General features: G+C 43.1%; 1 protein-coding gene and 1 pseudogene across 1 annotated transcript; both read right to left on the bottom strand.

Annotated features, from left to right (window-relative positions):
- Positions 1-4926: 4926 nt before the first annotated feature.
- LOC121102427 lies at positions 4927-12851 on the bottom strand. Its single transcript, XM_040628262.1, has 5 exons — positions 12761-12851; positions 12512-12605; positions 12285-12359; positions 7329-7666; positions 4927-5650 (listed from the first exon to the last, which is right to left on the bottom strand). The coding sequence occupies exons 1-5, from the start codon at positions 12849-12851 to the stop codon at positions 5529-5531; spliced, it is 720 nt and encodes a 239-aa protein (XP_040484196.1). The 3' UTR covers positions 4927-5528.
- Positions 12852-22279: 9428 nt separating this feature from the next.
- Positions 22280-23442, bottom strand: LOC103682171 (annotated as a pseudogene).
- Positions 23443-24293: the final 851 nt, after the last annotated feature.

The raw sequence follows: 24293 nt of genomic DNA, 5'->3' as shown, positions 1-24293 counted from the left end.
ACAAATTTAAGGGCTATTTGTTCCAGTTCTTTGAAAAATGTCCTCGGTATTTTGATCGGGATAGCAATGAAAGTGTAGATTGCTCTGGGTAGCATGGACATTTTAACTATGTTAATTCTTCCGATCGATGAGCATGGAATATCGTTCCATCTTTTTATGTCTTCCTCAATGTCTTTCAAGAGTGATTTATAGTTTCTAGAATATAGATCCTTTACGTCTCTGGTTAAGTTAATTCCAAGGTAACGTATGGTTTTTGGTGCTATTATAAATGGGATGCATTCCCTAATTTCTCTTTCTTCGGTCTCGTTATTCGTGTATAGAAATGCAACTGATTTCTGAGCATTGATTTTGTATCCCGCCACGTTACTGAATTGCTCTATAACTTGTAATAGTTTGGGAGTGGCTTCTTTTGGGTTTTCCATATAGAGTATCATGTCATCTGCGAAGAGAGACATTTTGACTTCTTCTTTGCCGATTTGAATACCTTTGATCCCTTTTTGTCATCTGATTGCTGTTGCAAGGACTTCTAGTACTATGTTGAATAATAGTGGCGAGAGTGGGCATCCTTGTCGAGTTCCTGATCTTAAGGGAAAGGCTTCCAGCTTTTCCCCATTGAGAATAATATTTGCAGTAGGCTTTTCATAGATGGCTTTTATGAGATTGAGAAATGTACCTTCTATTCCTACACTCTGAAGGGTTTTAATCAGGAAAGGATGCTGTATTTTGTCAAATGCTTTTTCGGCATCGATTGAGAGGATCATATGGTTCCTGAGTCTTTTCTTGTTGATATGATGTATCACGCTGATTGATTTGCGAATATTGAACCACGCTTGCATCCCAGGTATGAATCCCACTTGATCGTGATGGATAATCCTTTTAATGTACTGTTGGATTCTATTAGCAAGTATCTTGTTGAGGATTTTGGCGTCCATATTCATTAGGGAAATCGGTCTGTAATTCTCCTTTTTGAGGGGGTCTTTGCCTGGTTTGGGGATCAAGGTAATATTGGCCTCATAGAATGAGTTTGGTAGCTTTCCTTCTGTTTCTATTTTTTGAAATAGCTTTAGGAGAATAGGTATTATTTCTTCTTTGAATGTTTGGTAGAATTCCCCAGGAAAACCGTCCGGGCCTGGAGTTTTGTTATTTGGAAGGTTGTTTATCACTGACTCAATTTCTTCATAATTAATTGGCCTGTTTAAGGAATCAATTTCTTCCGGTTTCAATCTTGGTAGTTTATAGGTTTCCAGGAAGGATTCCATCTCTTCCAGATTGCTTAGTTTATTGGCATATAGCTGTTGATAAAAATTTCTAATAATCCTTCCAATTTCAATGGTGTTCGTCGTGACCTCTCCTTTTTCATTCATAATTTTAATAATCTGGGTCCTTTCTCTTTTCTTTTGGATAAGTCTTGCCAGTGGTCTGTCAATTTTATTGATTCTCTCAAAGAACCAGCTTCTAGTCCTGTTGATCTGCTCTACTGTACTTCTGGTTTCTGCTTGATTGATTTCAGCTCTAATTTTGGTCAACTGCTTCCTCGTGCGTGGATTAGGCCTGTCCCTCTGTTGCTGTTCCAGCTTCTTGAGGTGAGAATATAAAAACTGCATTTTAGATTTTTCTATTCTTTTGAGTGAGGCTTGGATGGCTATGTATTTCCCCCTTAGGACTGCCTTTGCAGTATCCCATAGGTTTTGGACTGTTGTATTTTCATTCTCATTGGTCTCCATAAATTGTTTAATTTGATTTTTGATTTCCTGGTTTATCGAGTCATTCCTGAGCAGGATGGTTCTTAGTCTCCAAGTGTTTGAGTTTCTTCCAAATTTTTCCTTGTGGTTGAGTTCCAATTTCAGAGCGTTGTGGTCTGAGAATATGCAGGGGATAATTTCAATCTTTTGGTATCGGTTGAGACCTGTTTTGTGTCCCAGAACATGGTCTATTCTTGAGAATGTTCCATGGGCATTAGAATAGAATGAGTATTCTTTGGTTCTGGGGTGTAGTGTTCTATATATATCTATGAGGTCCAACTCGTCGAGTATGGCATTCAAAGCCTTTGATTCTTTGCTTAGTTTTTGCCAGGGTGTTCTGTCTATTTCTGAGAGTGGAGTGTTGAGGTCCCCTACTATTAATGTATTTTTATTTATATGTCTCTTTATTCTGGTTAAGAGTTGGCTTGTGTATCTTGCTGCTCCCCTGTTGGGGGCATATATATTTATAATTGTCATATCCACTTGTTGAATACTTCCCTTAAGAATAATATAGTGCCCTTCTGCATCTCTAACTATAGTCTGTAGTTTAAAATCCAATTTATCTGATATGAGAATTGCTACCCCAGCTTTCTTTTGAGGTCCATTTGCGTGAAAGATGGTACTCCATCCCCTTACTCTCAGTCTGAATGCATCTTTGGGTTCGAAATGAGTCTCTTGTAGACAGCAAATGGATGGGTCATTTCTTTTTATCCAATCTGCAACCCTGTGGCGTTTTATGGGATGGTTCAAACCATTTACATTAAGACTGATTACTGAGAGATATGATTTTAATGTTGCCATGTTGCCAGTAAAGTCTTTGTTTGTATTGGCTGTGACTTTCTGTTCTGTATCACTCTTGGGGCCTTTTTACTTTTATAGAACCCCCCGTAATATCTCCTGTAGGGCTGGTTTCGTGGTTACAAAATTGGTTAGTGACTGGCGATTCTGAAATGTCTTTATTTCTCCATCAATTCTGAATGACAGCCTTGCTGGATAAAGGATCCTTGGCTGCATGTTTTTCTCTGAAAGAGCTTTAAATATGCTCCCCCAACCCTTTCTCTCATTCCAGGTCTGTGTAGACAGGTCTGACGTAATTCTGATGCTTTTGCCTTGGTACGTGAGAAATTTCTTTGCCCTGGCCGCTTTCAATACTGTATCCTTGCATCTAATATTTGCGAATTGCACTATGACGTGACGTGGCGTAGGTTTGTCGTGGTTGAGCTTGGGAGGGGTCCTCTCTGCCTCTTGGACACGAATGTTTGTTTCCCTTGCTAGATTAGGGAAGTTTTCAGCTACAATTTGTTCAAATATCTCTTCTAGACCTCTGTTTTTCTCCACCCCCTCGGGGATGCCGATGATTCTAACATTGGATCGTTTCATTGAGTCAGTAATCTCCCGTAACCTACATTCGTGGGCGTGGATTTTTTTAAGACCATCTTCTATTTTCATTTTTTCCTCTATTAACCCATCCTCCAATTCACTAACCCGTTCCTCTGCTTCTGCGACCCTGGCCGTCAGAGCCTCTAGTTTTGCCTGCATTTGGCTCATAGAATTTTTAATTTCTGTCAGATTCGCTCTCATTTCTGTCCTTAGGGATTCTATATTCTCAGTAACCTTTTCGTTAATAGTTTTTTCAATTCTACTCATCATTTTGACCATCGTTACTCTGAATTCCATTTCTGATAATTTGGTTACATCCATATCCATTATTTCTGTGGCAGAGGCCACAGAATCACTGTCTTTTCTTTGCTGGGGGGGGCTTCTCCTTCTTGTCATTCTGATGAAGAGAGGTTGCGGGGTTTCCAGAGCCCAAATTATTGACTGGGTCCCAGGCCGTGCCCCTTGTTTTATAGGGATCTTAGGGATGTGGGCTTCTTCTTTAAAGATTTTATTTATTTATTTATGTGGCAGCCAACCAGCGAGAGAGGGAACAGAAGCAGGGGAGTGGGAGAGGAAGAAGCAGGCTCCCAGCGGAGGAGCCCGATGAGGGACTCCTTTCCGGAACGCTGGGATCACGCCCTAAGCCGAAGGCAGGCGCTCAATGACTGCGCCACCCAGGCGCCCGGGTTATGGGCTTCTTGATTTTTCAGCCTGCCTTCTGTGTTCTGGGGGAGGGGCCTGCCGCGCCGATACTCAGGCAACCCTGTTTGGGTAGAGTCTCCGCGTCCCCTGCGAGGGGGGATGGGGATGGGCACTCTCTGAGCCGGTATTTCCAGGCTTTTGTTCTCTGGCGGCTTTCCCTGGCGGTTTGCTGTGCCTCTTCTGAGAGTCAGAGCAGCAGCGGCCAAATTTCAGCCTCTGTCACGGAACAGAAGGATTGCGGCCCGTTCTCTACTAATGTTCCGCTCCCGGATCTCCCGGTCTCAGTCTGGATCCAGTGAGCGCACCAGGATTCCGGGGTTCCGCGAGATGCCTGGTGGCGCGCGCACCCGGCTCACGGTCTCAGTCTGCTGTTTTGCGGGTGCCGTCCGCGAGCCCCGCCCGCTTCCCCGTGCAAGTGGCTACCGCTTCCCGGCGCCCGAATGCGGCGGCTCCCTCCCCCTTCCCTTTTTTGTGTTTCTAATGCCGCCAGCAGCCAGCCGCCCTGCGCGCGCTTCATTTGTAGAGATCCAGATGCGTCTTCCTGCGTCTCAGGCTGGTTCCGTGGTTGTTTAGGCTGGTCTGGTACCTATCCAGCTCGACTCGGAGGACCGGCTGAAAACGGTGTCTCCTACTCCTCCGCCATCTTAACTCCTTGTCCCTACTTCACAATTTTCTGATAAATTTCCACAGGTAGATGGACTGACAGATGGAATGAAAGAAAGAAAGGAAAAAAGAAAGAAAGACAGAAAGAAAGATGAATAAAGAAAAAAAAGAAAAAGTTTTAAAATGAAAGATAGAAAAATGCCTTATTATAATATTTGCCAATTTCCATAGCATAAATCTCTTATCTACCCATACTTTGGATCTACCAACATAGAGTGGGATGAGTTGTGCACAGTTGGACCTCATAACCCATTAGGAGCCAGCTCCAACACAGAAGCGTCTTTGCTTAAGGTCAGGAGAAAAATAAAGAGCATCCATCTGTTGCAGTTTTAGTGTTTTTTCAAGGTGAGCAGGTCCCATTGTAAGGGGGGAAATAAAAATCACACCCTACCTTAGAGGACGCGGCAACTCAACCCCATGAAGTCGAGAGAGACAGTTCTTGATGCAATCACACGAGGCTTTATTGCAGGACCAGTGCGCTGGGGCTCATCTCATAACCCACGCAGGGGCAGCGGAGAAGAGCCTCGAGCTATGAAAGGGTTAGGTTTTTATGGGGGCTTGTGGGCGTGACCCTCAGGAGACAGTCATTGGGGTGTTTGCAGTTTCTACCCAATCAAGAGTCCAGTTGGCCAGTACAAACTGTCCAATAGGAAATTTTGGCGCGAGGGACTATCAGAGAGCTCCAGAAGATGCAGGGTGGTGGTCTTTCGGAGGGTCTCTCTGTGCGTCATCCTGGGTGGAGGGTGGGAGGGTAACATGCCGGGGGGGGGGTGATAGCTCTGGGTGGGATGCAATTAGGCACCCCTCCACCCAGGAGCTCGATTTATCTGTTTATCTTTCGCAAGCAGGCGTGCACAGAAGCGAGAAGGCGAAGCTGTGGTTAGCATTTTTCCAAGTGGGCCCCTTCCTTAAAGTATTTGGGGCGCCCAAACTTTGCTTAAGGGGATTTTCAGTTATGTTCCTCCACGTATGTTTTCTTGCAACCAAACGACTTCAAATATGTCCTTTCATTCCCCCCTTTTTGTTTTTGAACAATTCCAATCATGGAATAGTTGGATCCTCTGAGGGGTTTAACTCTTGGTATTCATGTCTTAACATGAATAGTTGCACAGTGCTGACTTGGCTACGGACAAATTGTATGAGACGATTCAGAACACAAGGGCCTAGGGTAAGGAGTAACAGAATAATTAGCAGTGGTCCTGTCAGGGCGGAAATTAGAGTAGTTAACCAGGGAGTTTTATTGAACCAACCTTGGAACCACCCCTGAGAGGCCTCTCGTTCTTTTCGTCTCTCTACTAATCTCTGTCTCAATTTAGTCATAGAATCCTTTATTACTCCGGAGTGATCGGAATAAAAACAGCATTCTTCATTTAGGGCAACACATACGCCCCCTTGCTGCAAGAAAAGAAGGTCTAAACCCCTTCTGTTCTGTAAGACTACTTCCGACAAGGAAGTTAATGACTTTTCTAGGTGGGTAATGGATTGTTCTAACACTTTCAGGTCTTCATCAATTGACATCCGCAGTTCCTGATAGGATTGGGACCCTTGAACTAGGGCCGCCGCTCCGGTACCTATGCCGGCAGCAATTCCCAATCCCAATAGGACCGCCAAAGAGATGGAGATCAATTCTCTCTTGTGGCGATCCCTGATTAGGGAACCACCTTGGCGGTATGAATCGAACCTGTCTTCGAAGGGGGCTGTCTCATAGTAGGTCACTTTGGGCAGCAACTGGATCATGATACAAAAGTCTGCGGACTGATTGAAAATACTAGTGTGCAAGCAGGGAGTTAGGCCGGTGTTGCAGGCCCACCATCCGCCCAGGGGAACTAAGTATTTACTGGTCACATTCTCATGGATAATCGTGGTGTTTTCAGTAATATTAGCCCCTGAAATAACATGGGTTTTACTGCATAAGGGCTGATATTCTGGAGTGGGATTTCCTATACAAAGACCCTGCCCAAAAATTTCTGTTAAGGTCAATTTTCCAGGTTTTCCCCAGTTACATCTGTCATCTCCTCCGGACACAGTGTAGTTGCCAGAGTGTACGATCCCTTGGTAGTAAGGAGGGATGGAGGACAAGCATAGCCAGCAGGCCTGTGTCAAGTTAGAACTAGTATGGTTTAAGGCCGTGTAGGCTCCCTGCACTATACTGAACAGCCGCTGCTCAGGATGGTAAGTTTTCAGGGAGGAGTTAAGAAAGGGGTGGCGCCGGGGAAGCAGGTCTGCGGTCAGACCATGGGAGTCATTTGGGGACGGACCACGTGACTGGTTACTTAGTATCTGGTTAGGTCCTATAGGAACAGTTCTTAGCGGGTCAGCACGTAGCCTTACAGTAAATGTGAATCCGGGATCCGTCCCAGTTATATAAAACCTAAAACCCCAAGTTCTCCCTTTTAGCCAGTCCCGGGATACTTTCCCTTTATTAGTGAAGGTAACGTTAAGGGTAGTGGCATTTCCTCGTGTCACGCTTATTAAGTCCCATGAGGAAGTTGGCTTCCACGGGGCTACCCCCGTGGTTTCACATCCCCAGCTTTTACAGAAGTAGTGGTCGAAACCTCCGCATTTGCGGACGATTGCCCTTGTTCGACCATCTTTAGGACATATATAGAAGGGGTCCGTTTTTAGTCTATGTTTGGCCATGGGGTCGCGACAGGCTATGTTTTGTTCATCTAAGATGTCCCAGGCATCTAAGCCTGAAACCAGTCTGCAGAGATCGGGGTATAGGTTGGGCCACCACGCCCAAAGGGGAACATTGCTAGAGATGCTCCATATTGGAGCCCCTAACTGAGAGGTGATTTCCCAGGTCAAGGTAAGTGGACCATGTGGGTTAAGGCTACTTATCGGTAGTTGAATCAGCATCAGCAGCATACACGCGGCGCAGACGGAGTTTGAGGGGGTTGTCAGTCTTTTCCACAGTCCAATTCTTGTCGGGGGGGGCCTCCTTGACGTGAGACGCATGGGTCCAAGCCGAGACGCCATCTACTTTGACAGCAGTTGGGGTTGTCAGCAGGACGATGTAAGGTCCTTTCCACCGGGGTTCTAGGTTACCGGCTCGATGTCTCCTTACGTAGACTGAGTCTCCCACCTGGAACCGGTGAGGTACCTGGAGGTCCCCAGGTCGGTAGGCGTCTGCTAATGATTTCCACAACGTCCTTTGGGTGATTTCAAGGGCCTTTAATCTGCTGAGTAAAGCTTGGTTAGTTACGTGTTCAAAGGTAGGCAAATGCATAGAGGCCAAGGGAGGGGTAGTCCCATACAATATTTCGAAGGGAGTGACATTTAGAAAATTCGGGGTATTTCAGACCCGGAACAGGGCATAGGGAAGGAGGGCTATCCAGTCTGCAACGCCAGTCTCCAAGGACAATTTAGTTATGGTCTCTTTTATAGTTCTATTTATTCTTTCTACTTGACCTGAGCTTTGGGGTCTATAAGCACAATGTAATTTCCAATTTACCCCAAGGATCCTGGCTATATCCTGACTTACCTGAGCAACAAAGGCTGGGCCGTTGTCCGACCCGATTATTCTTGGGACTCCAAACCGAGGAAAAATTTCTTCTATAAGTTTTTTTGTGACAATCTGTGCAGTCTCGGTTTTGGTGGGGTATGCTTCTACCCACCCAGAGAAAGTATCAATGAATACTAGTAAGTACTTGTTACCATATCTTCCTGGGCGTACTTCGGTGAAATCGACTTCCCAATAAAGTCCCGGTCTGTCTCCTCTAAGTCTAGTTCCTCCGGTGTTTCTGGAAAAGGCTGCATTAACTTTCTGGCAAGGGATACAGTGCTTTACAGTTTCATAAGCTAATCTGTCTAGGTCAGGCAAAACAAAAGGGGAACTGCGGGCAGAAGTCACGAGATGTTTTTTTCCAAAATGAGTCAAATGATGCAGCTGTTTCAGGAAGGCTTTAGCTTCCTCTTGTGACAAGGGAGTTTTTGGGTCCTTTGGCTGCATAACACTTTTATAAGGCAAAAGGCCGTCATTTCCTTCCTCCGAACTCAGCGTTAGGACGTTAAGTCCATGTGCAGCCTTCTTTGCCTCCTGGTCTGCCCTCTGGTTTCCTAGAGCAGTCTCCGAACCGTCTCTTTGATGTCCAGGGCAGTGTATAATGGCCACCTTAAGGGGTTTATGGACTGCTTCTAGGAGATCAAGAATTTCCCTTTTGTTTTTAATTTCCTTTCCTGCTNTGAGGAGTCCTCTCTGCTTATAGATAGCTCCGTGTACATGGGCTGTAGCGAAGGCATATCTGCTGTCTGTATAAACGTTGACTTTTTTTCCTTCTGCTAAGCGGAGGGCTTGTGTTAGAGCGATTAGCTCTGCTTTTTGAGCGGACGTCCCTTCCGGCAAACTGCTGGCCCATATTACTGATTTTGAGTCCACTACAGCCGCCCCTGCCACCCGCTTACCTTCCACTATATAGCTGCTCCCATCAGTATACCAGGTATGGTCTGCATCTGGGAGGGGTCGGTCATCGAGGTCGTGCCGGATCCCAGTTTCCTCGGCGAGAACCTCTCGGCAAGAGTGGAATATCCCCGCGTCGTCTGGATCCGTTTCCGGGAGCATAGTGGCGGGATTAAGGGCGACTGGAGGGGCAAACTGTATCCGGTCTCGGTTGAGGAGGAGACTCTGATAATGAGTCATTCGAGCGTTCGACAGCCATCGGTCGGGGGGTTGTCTGACAACGCTCTCGAGTGTATGAGGGGCCACAATTGTCAGTTTCTGTCCCATAGTTAGTTTGTCAGCGTCTTTAACAAGGACTGCGACTGCTGCGACGGCCCTGAGGCAATTTGGCCAGCCTTTAGCAACCGGGTCAAGTTTTTTTGACAGGTAGGCTACTGGCCGTCTCCAGGGTCCGAGAGGTTGAGTTAGTACTCCCCGAGCTATGCCCTTTCGTTCGTCTACGTATAGAGTGAAGGGCTTCGATACGTCTGGCAGCGTGAGGGCCGGTGCGGACAGCAGGGCGCGCTTGATATTATCAAAGGCTTCCTGCTGGTCGGCTCCCCATATGAAAGGGGATCCTTCCTTTGTCAGGGGGTAAAGGGGGGCTGCTAAAGTGGCAAAGCCCGGTATCCAGAGTCGGCAAAAGCCGGCTGTGCCCAGGAACTCCCGCACCTGACGGGGCGATTTGGGCACAGGAATCTGGACCACCGTTTGTTTTCTGGAGTCTGACAGCCATCTCTTTCCCCCTTTTAGAACATACCCCAAGTAGGTTACCTGAGGTTGGCAGATCTGAGCCTTTTTAACTGATACTCGATATCCCAGGGCGGCGAGTTCTCTCAGCAAATCCTCGGTGTCTCGGCGGCAGTCAGCTAATGTGGCCCCGGCCAACAGGAGGTCATCGACATACTGAAGCAACGCGGTTTGGGGATGCGTCATTCGGAATGGGATCAAGTCCTGATGTAGGGCCTCATCAAATAGGGTTGGGGAGTTTTTAAACCCTTGGGGAAGTCTGGTCCAAGTGAGCTGTTGGGAGGTCCCCGTGTCAGGGTCCCTCCATTCAAACGCAAATAAATTTTGGCTGGAGGCATGAAGACGGAGACAGAAAAAGGCATCCTTTAAGTCTAAAACGGTATACCATGTGTGATCAGGCGGGAGCGAACTCAGCAAATTATACGGATTTGGGACTGTCGGGTGTATATCCTGAACCCTTTTATTTACTTCTCTTAAGTCCTGTACGGGCCGATACTCCTGGGTCCCTGGCTTTTTTACTGGCAGCAAGGGGGTATTCCATGGCGACCGACAAGGCACTAATATGCCGAGTTTTTGTAGTCTCAATATATGAGGCTGTATACCTTTTAGTGCTTCCTGGCTCATCGGGTATTGACGAATCGCTATCGGCTCAGCCGTAGCTTTTAATTCAATAATTATAGGAGGCCTCTGTTTCGCTAGCCCCATCCCTGCCGTCTCTGCCCAGGCTTCTGGGAATCGCTGGACCCAGGTTGTGAGATCAGCCCTTACGGGGGCCGGTTCAAACAGTCTATGTTCGTCTTCCAGTTTTATGGAGAGGACGGTGATTGGCCTTCCTGTGTAACTTGGGGGCCCTCCGATGTGAAAGAGATTTGGGCCCCTATTTTTGTTAAGAGGTCTCTTCCAATTAAGGGAGTTGGGCACTCGGGGATCACCAGAAACGAATGGGTCACCTGTCCAGTTCCAAGGTCAACAGTTCTCTTAGTGGTCCATGGGTACACTTGCTGCCCGGTGGCCCTGGTTACCAGGGACCTTTTATGGGATAAGGGCCCCGATGGATATAGTAAAACTGAGTGCTGGGCTCCAGTATCCACTAAAAAGTCGACTGGTTTCCCCTCCACTTTGAGAGTTATCCTGGGCTCAGGGAGGGGGTCCGAGCCCCGACCTCCCTAGATGGAATCCTCGGCTAGGGAAAGGATTTTGTTCTGGTTTTTCTTTTTGGGGCAGTCCTTAACCCAGTGGCCCTGTTCCTTGCAGTAGGCGCATTGGTTTTTTCCCAGCGGTGATCTGGGCCCCCTTTGATTGCTCAGGTTGCTTGCCTGCCGGTCTCTTTCAAAGTTTTTCCCATCTACTACTGCAGCCAGGATCCGAGTTAAATTTTTTTCTCGTATCTTTTCTCTTTTTTGTTCTTTTTCCTCATCTGTCTCCCTTCTATGGTACACCTTTTCTGCCTCTTTTACCAAATCTTGTAAGGTCCTATCTTGTAACCCCTCTAGTCTTTGTAATTTTTTTCGTATGTCAGGCGCGGCTTGGCCTATAAACGCCATCGCTACTGAGGCTCGCTGGCCTTCTGAAGTAGGGTCGAATGGGGTGTACCTACGAAAAGCCTCCATCAGCCTTTCCAGGAAAACCGAAGGGGGTTCCTCAGGTTTTTGAAGCACCTCTCTTACCTTAGTCAAATTGGTGGGGCGCCTTGCAGCCCCTTTGAGACCAGCCACTAGAGCCTGGCGGTAGACCTGTAGCCGCTCCCTACCTTTGGGTTGACTGTAGTCCCAGTCCGGACGACTCAATGGGAAAGCGAGGTCTATAAGGTTAGGGAGAGTAGTGGGGAGCCCATTGTCTCCAGGGACGTTTTTCCGGGCCTCCATCAGGATTCTCTCGCGTTCCTCGGTCGTGAACAGAGTCTGTAGGAGCTGTTGGCAGTCATCCCAAGTAGGCTGGTGGGAAAACATTAAAGATTCTACCAGGTTAGTTAGGCGTTGGGGATCCTCAGAGAATGGGGGGTGGTTAGTTTTCCAATTATAGAGGTCTGAGGAGGAAAACGGCCAATACTGTAGGGGCTGGAGGCCATTCCCTTCGGGAGGGGGGCCATAGGCTCGGAGGGGAAGGGCCCGAGTGGAATCGGGTGAGATCCCTCGCCTGCTCCTTGTCCCTTGAGCTGGACCTCCTTCCCCACTTGCCCCGCTTTCTTCCCCCGAGGGTTCCATCGGTGGGGCAGAGGGAGGGACGTGCGGGTAAGGGGGAGGCCATTCTAGAAGGGCCGGATCTTGAGACTCAGGGTAAATCTTACGGGGCTCGCAGGAACATTGTTTTATTGTGGACGTTTTTACGGTCAGGGCAGAGGTTTGTGTAGGAGTCTGACTAAGCCACGGCTTTACCCAAGGAGGGGGGTTCTGGACGAGGTCCTGCCAGACAATGATATAAGGCTGCTGGTCAGGGTGTCCGTGCGGATTTGGCTGAAAGACAACAGCTTTGACTGCTAGAATTGGTGTTAAGTTGAATGACCCTCCAGGGGGCCAACCAACGCCAAAAGTGGGCCATTCAGAGGCACAGAAGGTTACCCATTTATTTTTGTTGACTTCTACTGACAAATTGTGGGCTCTCGCTCTTACTTCTGACCAATGCCGGGTGGTGAGACAAAGAGGGGTAGAAATAGTTTGCCCCATGGTTTCCTGCCGGAGGGAAACCTGCCAAATGAAAAAAACAAAACAGACAAGCAGTAAAGACAGAATGCCGTCAAGCGCCCACCGGCCTCTCCGACTCTTAAAAAAACTTGGGGTTAAGAGTGGCCAGGTGAGCAGGTCCCATTGTAAGGGGGGAAATAAAAATCACACCCTACCTTAGAGGACGCGGCAACTCAACCCCATGAAGTCGAGAGAGACAGTTCTTGATGCAATCACACGAGGCTTTATTGCAGGACCAGTGCGCTGGGGCTCATCTCATAACCCACGCAGGGGCAGCGGAGAAGAGCCTCGAGCTATGAAAGGGTTAGGTTTTTATGGGGGCTTGTGGGCGTGACCCTCAGGAGACAGTCATTGGGGTGTTTGCAGTTTCTACCCAATCAAGAGTCCAGTTGGCCAGTACAAACTGTCCAATAGGAAATTTTGGCGCGAGGGACTATCAGAGAGCTCCAGAAGATGCAGGGTGGTGGTCTTTCGGAGGGTCTCTCTGTGCGTCATCCTGGGTGGAGGGTGGGAGGGTAACATGCCGGGGGGGGTGATAGCTCTGGGTGGGATGCAATTAGGCACCCCTCCACCCAGGAGCTCGATTTATCTGTTTATCTTTCGCAAGCAGGCGTGCACAGAAGCGAGAAGGCGAAGCTGTGGTTAGCATTTTTCCAAGTGGGCCCCTTCCTTAAAGTATTTGGGGCGCCCAAACTTTGCTTAAGGGGATTTTCAGTTATGTTCCTCCACGTATGTTTTCTTGCAACCAAACGACTTCAAATATGTCCTTTCACCATCATTTGAGGGTCAAGGTCAGTGACGTCTCAGGTCAGAGAATCAAGTGAGTGATTGTCTCTTCATTCTGGTAACTTAGGCCAAGTTTCTTTTTATAAGAACTAGAATTTTTCTTAATTATTCAAATGGATGGGATCTAAATAAGATGCTTATCACTTTTATTCACGGAGCAACATGATCAATTTTGCCTGTTGCAAAAATCCTTGTGGTTCAATCAATTTTGATTAAAATGTTGATCCTTCTACATATTAATAAATTCCTTGCCTCTGATGTTGAGTGACATCCACTTGGCCTCAGCCAATTCAGGATGCCACTCTATTGAACTAGGATGAACCTATTTCAATGTCAGCAACTCCCATGTCATATGAACTCTGTCATATCGAGGACACCCACTACAGAGCAATTCACCTCACCAATGTATTCCTCAACCTCTTGTGAATAAATACTATGGCCTCTGGCCTCTTTCTCAAGGCATTTTTGGGAATTCAGCTGTTGGATCACAGAAGATAAATCCACACAGCACTGCTTTGATGTGATTCCCATAAATTTATGTATGCTGTGACATTGTTTTCATTTATCTGTAGATAATTTCTAATTTCCCTTGTGATTTCTTCCGTTGTCAATTGGTTGTTTGCATGTGCTGTTTAATTTTCACATATTTTTGAATTTTCCAGTTTTCCTCCTTTTATTGATTTCTAGTTTCATTTCTTGTAGTTGGAGAAGATACTTAGAATAATTTCAACTTAAAAATGTATCAAGAGTTGTTTTTTCAAGCTTTATTTTGTGTTGATTTGATTTTTGCATAGTGACACATTTTGATTCCCTTCTCATTTCTTTTTGCCTGTACTTTATAGATATTTCGTTATGACAATGGGAATTACATGTAACATCCGCAAATCATAATAATCTAATTTGAGCTGATACAACTTGACCTGAATCATACACAAAACTCTGCTCTTATACAGTTCCACCCATCACTTTATCCATATTGAAATTCGTGTGTTTATTTATTTAAATTCAATTAGCCAATTGAATTTATAGTACATTAGTTTTTGATAAAATGTTTAATGATTCATTAGTTGAATATAACTATATAAGAGTTGAATATAACACCCAGTGCTCATCATATCATGTGCCCTAATTATTTCCCATCACCTGTTACCCCATCCCCCTACCCACCTCCTTTCCGCAACCCTCAGTTTGTTTCCTGGAGTCAAGAGTTTCATATGGTTTATCTCTCTCAATGATTTCTTCCCATTCAGTTTTCCTTCCCTTCCCCTATTGTCCTCTGCATTACTCCTTATGTTCCACACATGAATGAAACCATATGATAATTGTGTTTCTCTGATTGACTTATTTCACTGAGCATAATACCCTCTAGTTCCATCTAGTTAAATGCAAAGGGGTATTCATCCTTTCTGATGGCTGAGTAATATTCCATTGATATATGGACCACATCTTCTTTATCCATTCATCTGTTGAAGGACATCTTGGCTTCTTCCATTATTGTTAAACTGTCGTGTTGTAAGTCCTTCTACATGTAAAATGTGGAGTTAAAATCCAAAATTACAAACTGAGGGCTTCAGAGGGGAGGGGCGTGGGGGAATGGGATAGACTGGTGATGGGTAGTAAGGAGGGCATGTATAGCATGGTGCACTGGGTGTTATATGCAACTAATGAGTCATCAAACTTTACATCAGAAACCAGGGATGTACTGTATGGTGACTAACATAATATAATGAAAAAACATTAAAATAAAAAAAATCCAAAATTACAAAATGCTGTGTTTTTTTGTATTTGCTCATGTATTTAACTTTAACAGAGATCTTTATAGCTTCATATGACTTCAAGATACTGTTTAGTGTCCTTTCATTTCTGTGAAGGACTCCCTTTGGCTTTTCTTGTAGGGTGAATCTAGCGGGAATCTAAGTGCGTCAGATTTTCTTTACCCACAAATGTCTGAAACTCTCCTTCATGTTTTATGGGAAACTTTTGTGAGGTGTAGAATTCTCAGGTGATAATTTTTTCATTCAGTAATTTATATACATTATCCCATGGACTCTGGCCTCCAAGGTATCTGTGGAAAAATCGGTTGATAATATTATTGAGGAGCTCATACATGATGAGTTCTCACTTACTGATTTTATGATTCTCTCTTCTATCTTTGGCTTTCAATGGCTTGATTATGTGTCTTGGTGTGAGTCTCTTTATGTTTATCCTACTTTGAGTTCACTGAATTTCTTACATATGTAGGTTAATTTATTTCATCACATTTGGGGAGTTTCAGCAAATTACTTCTTCAAATAATTACTTCTTTCTTTCAATTCTTTCTTCTCTTGGCCATTTCTTTCTTCTCTTTCGGGGCTCCCTTAATGTTTCTTTTTTTTTTAATGATTTTTTATTATATTATGTTAGTCACCATACAGTACATCCCCGGTTTCCAATGTAAGGCTCGATGATTCATTAGTTGTGTATAACACCCAGTGCACCATGCAATACGTGCCCTCCTTACTACCCATCACCGGTCTATCCCATTCCCCCACCCTCCTCCCCTCTGAGGCCCTCAGTTTGTTTCTCATAGTCCATAGTCTCTCATGTTTCATTCCCCCTTCTGATTACCCCCCCTTTCTTTATCCCTTTCTTCCCCTACCGATCATCCTAGTTCTTATGTTCCATAGATGAGAGAAAGAGAAATTAGGGAATCCATCCCATTTACAATAGCACCAAAAACCATACGTTACCTTGGAATTAACTTAACCAGAGACGTAAAGGACCTATATTCTAGAAACTATAAATCACTCTTGAAAGACATTGAGGAAGACATAAAAAGATGGAAAGATATTCCATGCTCATGGATCGGAAGAATTAACATAGTTAAAATGTCCATGCTACCCAGAGCAATCTACACTTTCAATGCTATCCCGATCAAAATACCGAGGACATTTTTCAAAGAACTGGAACAAATAGTCCTTAAATTTGTATGGAAACAGAAAAGGCCCCGAATCTCCCTTAAACCCACAGGTCTCTTAGGCTTTATTTAATTTTTAAAATTTCTTTTCTCTTTCAGCTCCTAACACTCAATATTTTCAATTTGCCTATTTTCAAGTTCACTGTTTATTTCTTTTGTCTGTACAAATCTGCTGTTTTTTTAAATAGATGGTTATTTTCTTTATGTGGAAAAGATGTGTTTCTTTGTATCTACATGAACATTATACTAACAGGGAAATACACAAACATTCCAATACATCATAAACAAATCAAGGGCTTTTAGAATCACCTTCATTACAGTTCATGATGCAACATAATAAACAAGACAAATAAAATACACATAATCACGAATATCTTCAGATAGCTAATACTTATGTGAGACATCATATTTATAGAAGTTGTTCTAAGTGCTTTACAAAGAAATCATTTATTTCTCTCGAAAACTATGTTATGTGCTACTGAGATTTCTGTTTTACATATGAGGAAATGACGGCATAGAGAAATTAAGTAACTTCTATAGTCACACAGCTAACAAGTGCTGGAGCTTAGATTTTGGAATTCTTTCCAGAAATGATCTATTGTATTCAAAATTATCCCAGTAAAAATTCTGGCTGGCATTTTTGTGGAAAAAAAAAAAGAAGATTCTAAAATGAATATGTAAATTCAAACGATCTAGAAAACAAAACAAAACAAAAAGTGGAAAAAAGAGAAAAATTTGGCATTTTTATACTATCTGATTTTCAAAGTGTTACAAACTTATAGTAATCGAGACACTGTGGTATTAACTTAGAACATACAAAGAGATCACTATAGGAAATACAGAGTCCAGAAATAAACCCACACATATACAGTCAAATTATGTTTTAAAAGGTAGCATGATAATTAAGTAGGAAAAGTATATTCTCCTCAACAAATGATACTGGAATAATTGGATATCTATATGGTAAAAAATAAACATTGACCCCACTTCATACTGTATGCAAAAATTAATTTTAAATGGATTATAGAACTAAACATAAAAGCTAAGACTATAATACTTCCAGAAAAATCATAAGACAAAAACTTTGTGACTTTGGAGTACCTACGATTGCTTAAAAATAAAACATTAACTATTAAAAAGTTGGTAAGTATTCTTTAGGAGATAGCATTAACAGATAGGAAGAAAATATCTAGCATAGTATATCTGATGAAAGGCTTAAATTGAGAATACATAAAGCACTCCCAAAACTCAACAGTAAGAGGACAAATAATAAAAATAGTCAAAAGACTTAAAGACATACTTCATTATTGGCCCTTTACATATATATATGAAGGGCCAATAAATGTATGAAAAAATGCTCATCATTAGTCATTTAGAGAAATACAAACCAAAGTACAATAAGGTGCCACTGCATAGCCATTGAAGTGGCGAAAATGGCATTTTCAACCTGATAACACCAAATGTTGGCCAGATAGTGATTGTGCTAGGCAGACTTCTAAGATGGCTTCCTGTAGTCTTCACCTCCTGGTATTCATGCCTTGAGTGTGGACTTGATGTAGCGAATTGCTTCTAATGAAATGGGTATAGCAAAAATGATAGATTATTTTTGATTAGGTTTTAAAGACTGTGACTTCCATCTTATTAACATATTCTATTGCCTTCTTAACTTGAACTTTTGATGAAGCACGCTGACATATTGAAAAGTCCCATGTGGCAAATTGTGGCATGTATCAATAGTTTGCTCATTTTTGTTGCTTAGTGTTGCTGCTAGTTACTTGCTTTCCAGCTAACATCTAGAGAAGAAATGGAGCCAACAGTCGAAGAGCTCCTGAAAATGAAATCTTTCTAAAAAACATGTAAACTTAGAAGTGGATCCTTCCCAAGTGTGAAGCCTTCAGATAAGACCCAACCACTTCTGACAGGTAGATTGCAGCTTTTTGAGAGACCATGATTAAGAGGATCCAGCTAAGCCATGCCTGAATTCCCAGCCCACTGAAACTTTGAGATAATTGATATGTGAGATAATCAAGATCTCTTTCCTGGGCTCATATTTACATGGATGCATACATTTGTGAGCACACAAATATTAAAAATATTTTTTAGAGACTCTGGTCCAAGGGTGGCAAGGGAAATAAGAGTCTGACTATTGTTTCATCCTGAAAGACCTTCTCTGAGTGGCCTGTGTTTTAAACCATTTTCACTAAGGTAGCTTTTATTTCCTCTTGATGCCCACATCATAAGCACAGTGGAAGAGGGGCACCTGGGTGGCTCATTCGGTTGAGGATAATATGACTCTTGTTTTAGGATCAGGTCATGATCTCAAAGGTCATGGGATCAAGCCCTGCATCAGGGTCTATGCTCAGTGTGGAGTCTGCTTGGGATTATTTCTCCTTCCTTTCCTTCCCCTTCTGTCCCTCTCCCCACTCGCATCTTCTCTCTCTCTCTCTCGAATAAATAATAAATTTAAAAATATGCACAGTGAAAGAAATCATATCTTTTAGAGATAGGGTAGTCCTTGGATTGGGGCTTCGGGGAAGCCTACACTTGGGCTCTAGGTAGGATCAGATCTGCATACATGCTTTCAGCACATTGACTGTCCAAGGAGAGTAACATCTATGGATAATACTCTACCAAAGGAGAAAATTCTTCCTGGAGTATAACTCTGAGGAGATAAGGAAAGCTTCCCCCAGGACTGGGAACCAGAGTCAGGGCACATAGTATATTACTGCCTTACACCATATATAATCTTTTCATTAAAAGACAAAAACTTCCATAAAGCATGTATTGCTCACAAATTGAAGGACATTTCGGTAATTTTTCTAAGGGAACTTTACTTCCTCATTCATCAGGTGGGTGTACACATTGTATTAATCAGCTTGGGCTGCCATAAGAAAATACCAGAGACTGGATAAATTAAATTAAATTAAATTGATTTTCTCACATTTATGAAGGATGGAAGTCCAAGATCAGGTGCCATTATGGTTGGGTTGGTGAGAGATTTCTTTCTGGCTTGGAGGCAGCTGCCTTCATGCTTTGTCTTCAACTGGGATTTTCTCAGTGCATGTGGGGACAGAAAGAGATAGAGATAGAGAGATAGAGATAGAGATAGATATAGAGAGATCTCTTCCTCTTCTTATAAAGCCACCAATCCAATCCAACCCACCCTTATGATCTTACTTAACTTTATCACTTCCTGAAAACTCTATCTGCAAATACAGTCATATTGGGGACCTGAGCTTCAATCTATAAATTTTAAGGGGACACAATTCAGTCTATAGCACATATCTCAAGTGTGCCAGGCACTGTGCTGGGCATGGAGGGGGAACATGTGTACTTTGGGCTGAATTTATGATAGCTATATTATATTATGTATATATATTATGTATATGTATAATACATCTATTATGATAGATATATTATAAAGGTTGATTTCACCATCTGACTCAGCCAACAATCTACTTCTCTCATTTAACAGTTCATGGACACCAACTCACTCTGCCTTTAGACTCTTAACTATATCCCTTCATTTTTATTAATGTAAAAAGGAAAAAAAAGGAAAGGGTCAGTGCTGTATCTAGATAGACCTGGTTAGGGACTAGATTTTAATACTTGAGCCAATCACAGTCAGGTATCTCTGTCCAAACCACCTGGAATTGCTTCAAGGGAATTCTGCAATCCAGCATCTTGGATTAGGAGGTTTCTTCTGTCTTTTTTTAGTGATGTTGGGGGAAATAAGAAAAGAGACCCCAAAAAATCCAGTCAGTGTTTCTACCCCCTTTGCATATCTTATCTCAACCCTTTCAACTAGCTAACATCACCTCATATTATCACCTTTGCTTCTTAATATGTTCTAAGTGGCTTCTCCTTATACAGATTTTCTTCTTCTCCTCTTCTACTGTCCCCAGCTGAATCCATCCCTCAGTGATATGTTTTCACACTTCTTAGATCTTTTCCTCCACCGTGTAGAAAATCTCACAATGGTTCTGGGTTTTGTTCACAGTAATCTATCAATGAATACATTTGCTTGACCTTGAACTCTGACCTAGTCACTTTTCCCATTGACATGGAATTTCATGTCATTTATACACGTGACTTGGGAATATCATAAGACATAAATATTCCAGCAAAAACAGGCATGCCTTATTTTATTGTACTTTATCACACTTCACAGATACTTTATTTTTTGCAAATTGAAGGTTTGTGACAAGCCTGCATTGGGCAAGTCTATTGGCACCAGTTATCCAATGACATTGCTCACTTCGTGTCTCTGTGTCACAATTTAGAAATTCTTAAAATATTTTAAACTTTTTGATTATTATCATATTTGTTATGGTGATCTGTGATCAATGATCTTTGACATTACTAAGGTAGTTGTTTTGGGGCTTCATGAACCACACACATAAGAGAGCAAACTTAGTGGATAAATGGTGTGTATTCTGACGGATCCACTGACTGGTTATTCCCCCATCTCCTTCCCAAAGATCTTTTTGGTTTCACCGAAAGTGACTCACCTTTGGTTTCAACTTTTGGTTTCATGAAACTTTTGGTTTCATCTCAGGCTTGATCTCATGGTGGTGAGATCAAGTCCTGCATGGGGCTCCAAGCTCAGTGTTGAGTCTTCTTGAGATTTTCTCCCTCTCCCTCTACTTCTCCTGCTCATACTTTTTCTTTCTCAAACAAATAAATAAATCTTTTAAAAAATCATATTTATTCAAATATCTCTTTCCATGTAGACTCCACTGGTAGATATGTATTTGATAATCAGGTCTGCCAGTGACTAATGTAAGCAATGGGACATACAGCCTGAGCAGATAACAGGATCCTAGTTAGGAGAAGAAAACTGATAAAGTATTATAAAATACACTAGTATACTTATGACAAAGAGTAGTTAATGAAGGGCTATACAAAAAATGACAGAGCAAAGTGAAAAATTGTGGACTCAGATTCATAACATAAAACATAACATAACATCATAACATAACATAACATAACATAACATAACATAACATAACATAACATAACACAACACAACAGTAAATAAAGGACCTAGTTGCCAAATGGAATTTTTTCCATAGTAGTGGTAACACATGACTATTCTTTTAGTAAAACTAAAAAACATATTATGTGGGGTGATTTTTGTCCTTTGGGAAGAAATGATTCTTAGGAAATCCAAGCAGTTCCATGAGATAAATGGGAATTTCTAACTTTTTCATATCAAAGTTTGTACTATTAGGTATTTACCCAAAGGTTATAAACATAATGATTTGAAGGGGCCCCTGCATCCCAATGTTTGTAGCAGCAAAGTGCACAATAGCCAAACTATGGAAAGATCCCAGATGTCCATCGACAGATGAATGGATACAGAAGATGTGATATATATATATATATAATATCTATAATGGGAATATTACTCAGCCATAAAAAATGAAATCTTACCATTTGCAATGACATGGATGGAACTGGATGGTATTATGCTAAGCAAAATAAGTCAATCAGAGGATGACAATTATCATATGATTTCACACATATGAGAAATTTAAGAAACAAAACAGAGGATCATAGGGGAAGGGAGGGAAAAATAAAATAAGGTGAAATCAGAGAGGTGAACAAACCATAAGAGACTCTTAACTGTAGGAAACAAACTCAGGGTTGCTGCAGGGGAGGAGGGTGGGGAGATGGGGTAACTGAGAGATGGGTATTAAGGGGGGCACATGATGTATTGAGCACTGGTTGTTATATGTAACTGATGAATAACCAAACTCTACCTCTGAAATGAAACACTGTATGTTAGTTAATTGAATTTAAACAAAATAGAATAACCCACAAATGTTGGGGATAAACTAAGGAATAAAGGAAGAAAATGAAGGGAAAAAACAGTTGGATATCAAAGAAAGAGAAGAACTTAATAAAATGAATGACTAAATTATACTAAGAAGTTGAAAAAATTAAAATACCAGGAAATAAATGACAGAAGCAAGTTCTACTTTCATTATCTGCTTAAAAAATCATAACTTCTGACTCTTAGGCTTTGAGACATGCAATTATGGGAAATTCTGCAGCCCCAGGACACCTGGTCCTTTGATAGCTGCCATCCCAGAGAATCTCATCAGAGCCCCCTTTATGTCTCTGTTCCTCAGGCTGTAGATGAAGGGGTTCAGCATGGGGGTGACCACCGTGTACATCACCGAGGCCACTGCACCTGCGTGGGAGCTCTGGGGAGCAGCAGAGCTAAGGTACACTCCTAGGATCGTACAATAAAATAAGGAGACAACTGAGAGGTGAGATGCACAGGTGGAAAATGCTTTATACTTGCCCTCAGCTGATGAGATTCTCTGTATGCAGGAAATTATCCTAGAGTAAGAGTAAAGAATCCCAGCCAGGGGAGCACCAACCAGCAGCACAGCTGCAAAGTACATCACCATGTTATTCAGAAAGGTGTCAGAACAGGCAAGTTGAATCATCTGATTGAGTTCACAGAAAAAGTGGGGGATTTCCACCTCTGTACAGAAGGACAGCCGCAACACCATTGAGGTTTGTAACAAGGAATGCAAGACACTCGTGATCCAGGACACCAGAAACAGCAGTCCACAGAGCCGGGGGTTCATGATGACTGTGTAGTGCAGGGGGTGACAGATGGCCACAAAGCGGTCATAGGCCATCATGGACAGGAGGTAGATGTCCAACACGGAAAAGATTATGAAAAAGTACATCTGTGTGATGTAGCCTGCATAGGTTATGACTTTGCTCTGAGTCTGGATGTTCCATAACATCTTCGGGACGGTGATGGAGGTGACACATATGTCTGCAAAGGACAGGTTGACCAGGAAGAAGTACATGGGGGTGTGGAGGTGGGAGTCAGAGCTGACGGCCAGGATGAGGAGCAGGTTTCCAAACACAGTGATCAGGTACATGGAGAGGAAAAGCCCAAATATGAGGGGCTGTACTTCTGGTTCCTCTGCAAATCTCAGAAGAAGAAATTCTGATATCCGTGTATCATTGCCAGGTTGCATGTGGTTGCACTGACTACCAGGAAAGAGGAAAAAGACATCATTAATTTTCACGTGATCAGTATTGCTCACGTAGCTGAAATACAACAATTTATATTTTGCAGTCAAGAAGTTAATTTCAGTATCTTGTGTAGGGACTGTCCTCCTTGAAGAGATTCCCTCCCATTTCATCTCTGGTTAGGCTTCTTGGTCTCATTTCCCCCAGGCCCCCCAGAGATTATGCATTCTACTGTTTTATTAGGAATATGTTTCGGGGCACCTGGGTGCCTCAGTTAAGGGTCTGACTCTTGATTTAGGCCCAGGTTATGGTTTCAGGGTTGTGGGATTGAACCCCATGTGGGGCTCTGCTTTGGTTGTGGAGACTGCTTGAGATTGTCTCTCTTCCTCTCTTTGACCTTCCCACCTCTAATTTGAAATAGAGCCTCTTCTGAGTACCATCTGGTGATTGAGTGCTGGAATTTGTATTGTAAGTGTCACCTTGGAATATATTAGACCATACTATTGCTCTGAGGACTGTTCTTACTCCACAAGGTGCACACACACACACACACACACACACATCCCCAAATCATTGCTCCCTGGGCTGTGTTCTTACCATGACTCCTCACCCCCAGCCCCAATGATGAGGCTGGATTGGCTGTAACTCAGGCCGGCCAGATCAATTATCATTTCCCTAAACAATGTAAAATGCTACCTGACATTCCAATTAGCAAACTTCCCATGGATAAATTCAATTGATTAGTCAGACTGGCATGCTCATTTTCTGTCCTGTATTTAAAGAAACACACACAATCTGCTATGAAGGAGAGAGAGAGAGAGAGAGGAGTGAGGGAGGGAAATCAAACAGAAAGGGCAAAAAGATCCATGGTTCAGGTGGTTGCTGAAACATGAGGGATGAAGAGGAAGAAGAAAGCACCCTTGGTTCTGACATTTCAACTCTTCTCATCTCCCTGCTGCCTGGCGAAAATAATAGAGGAGCAAAATTAAATTTGGTCAGAAGACAAAAGTAGTGGTATCTTCATGGTGTATTTGCCTTACAGAGTGAATGCGCCAAGAGAAAAGTGTTAAGGGGAGAAACCAGCATTTCAGCAGAGGAAACAGGCCAAACACAGCATGGTTGGGCATGGTAGGATGAACCAGGTGGAGACTTGTTTTCTCTGCGACCTTTCGCATATTTATTTAACCAAC

The sequence above is a fragment of the Ursus maritimus genome, unplaced genomic scaffold, assembly GCF_017311325.1.
Source record: "Ursus maritimus isolate PB19 unplaced genomic scaffold, ASM1731132v1 scaffold_14, whole genome shotgun sequence".
Taxonomy (NCBI): Eukaryota; Metazoa; Chordata; class Mammalia; order Carnivora; family Ursidae; genus Ursus; species Ursus maritimus.
Note: the sequence above shows the minus strand (reverse complement) of the source record. Positions and strands in the feature narration are given on the sequence as shown.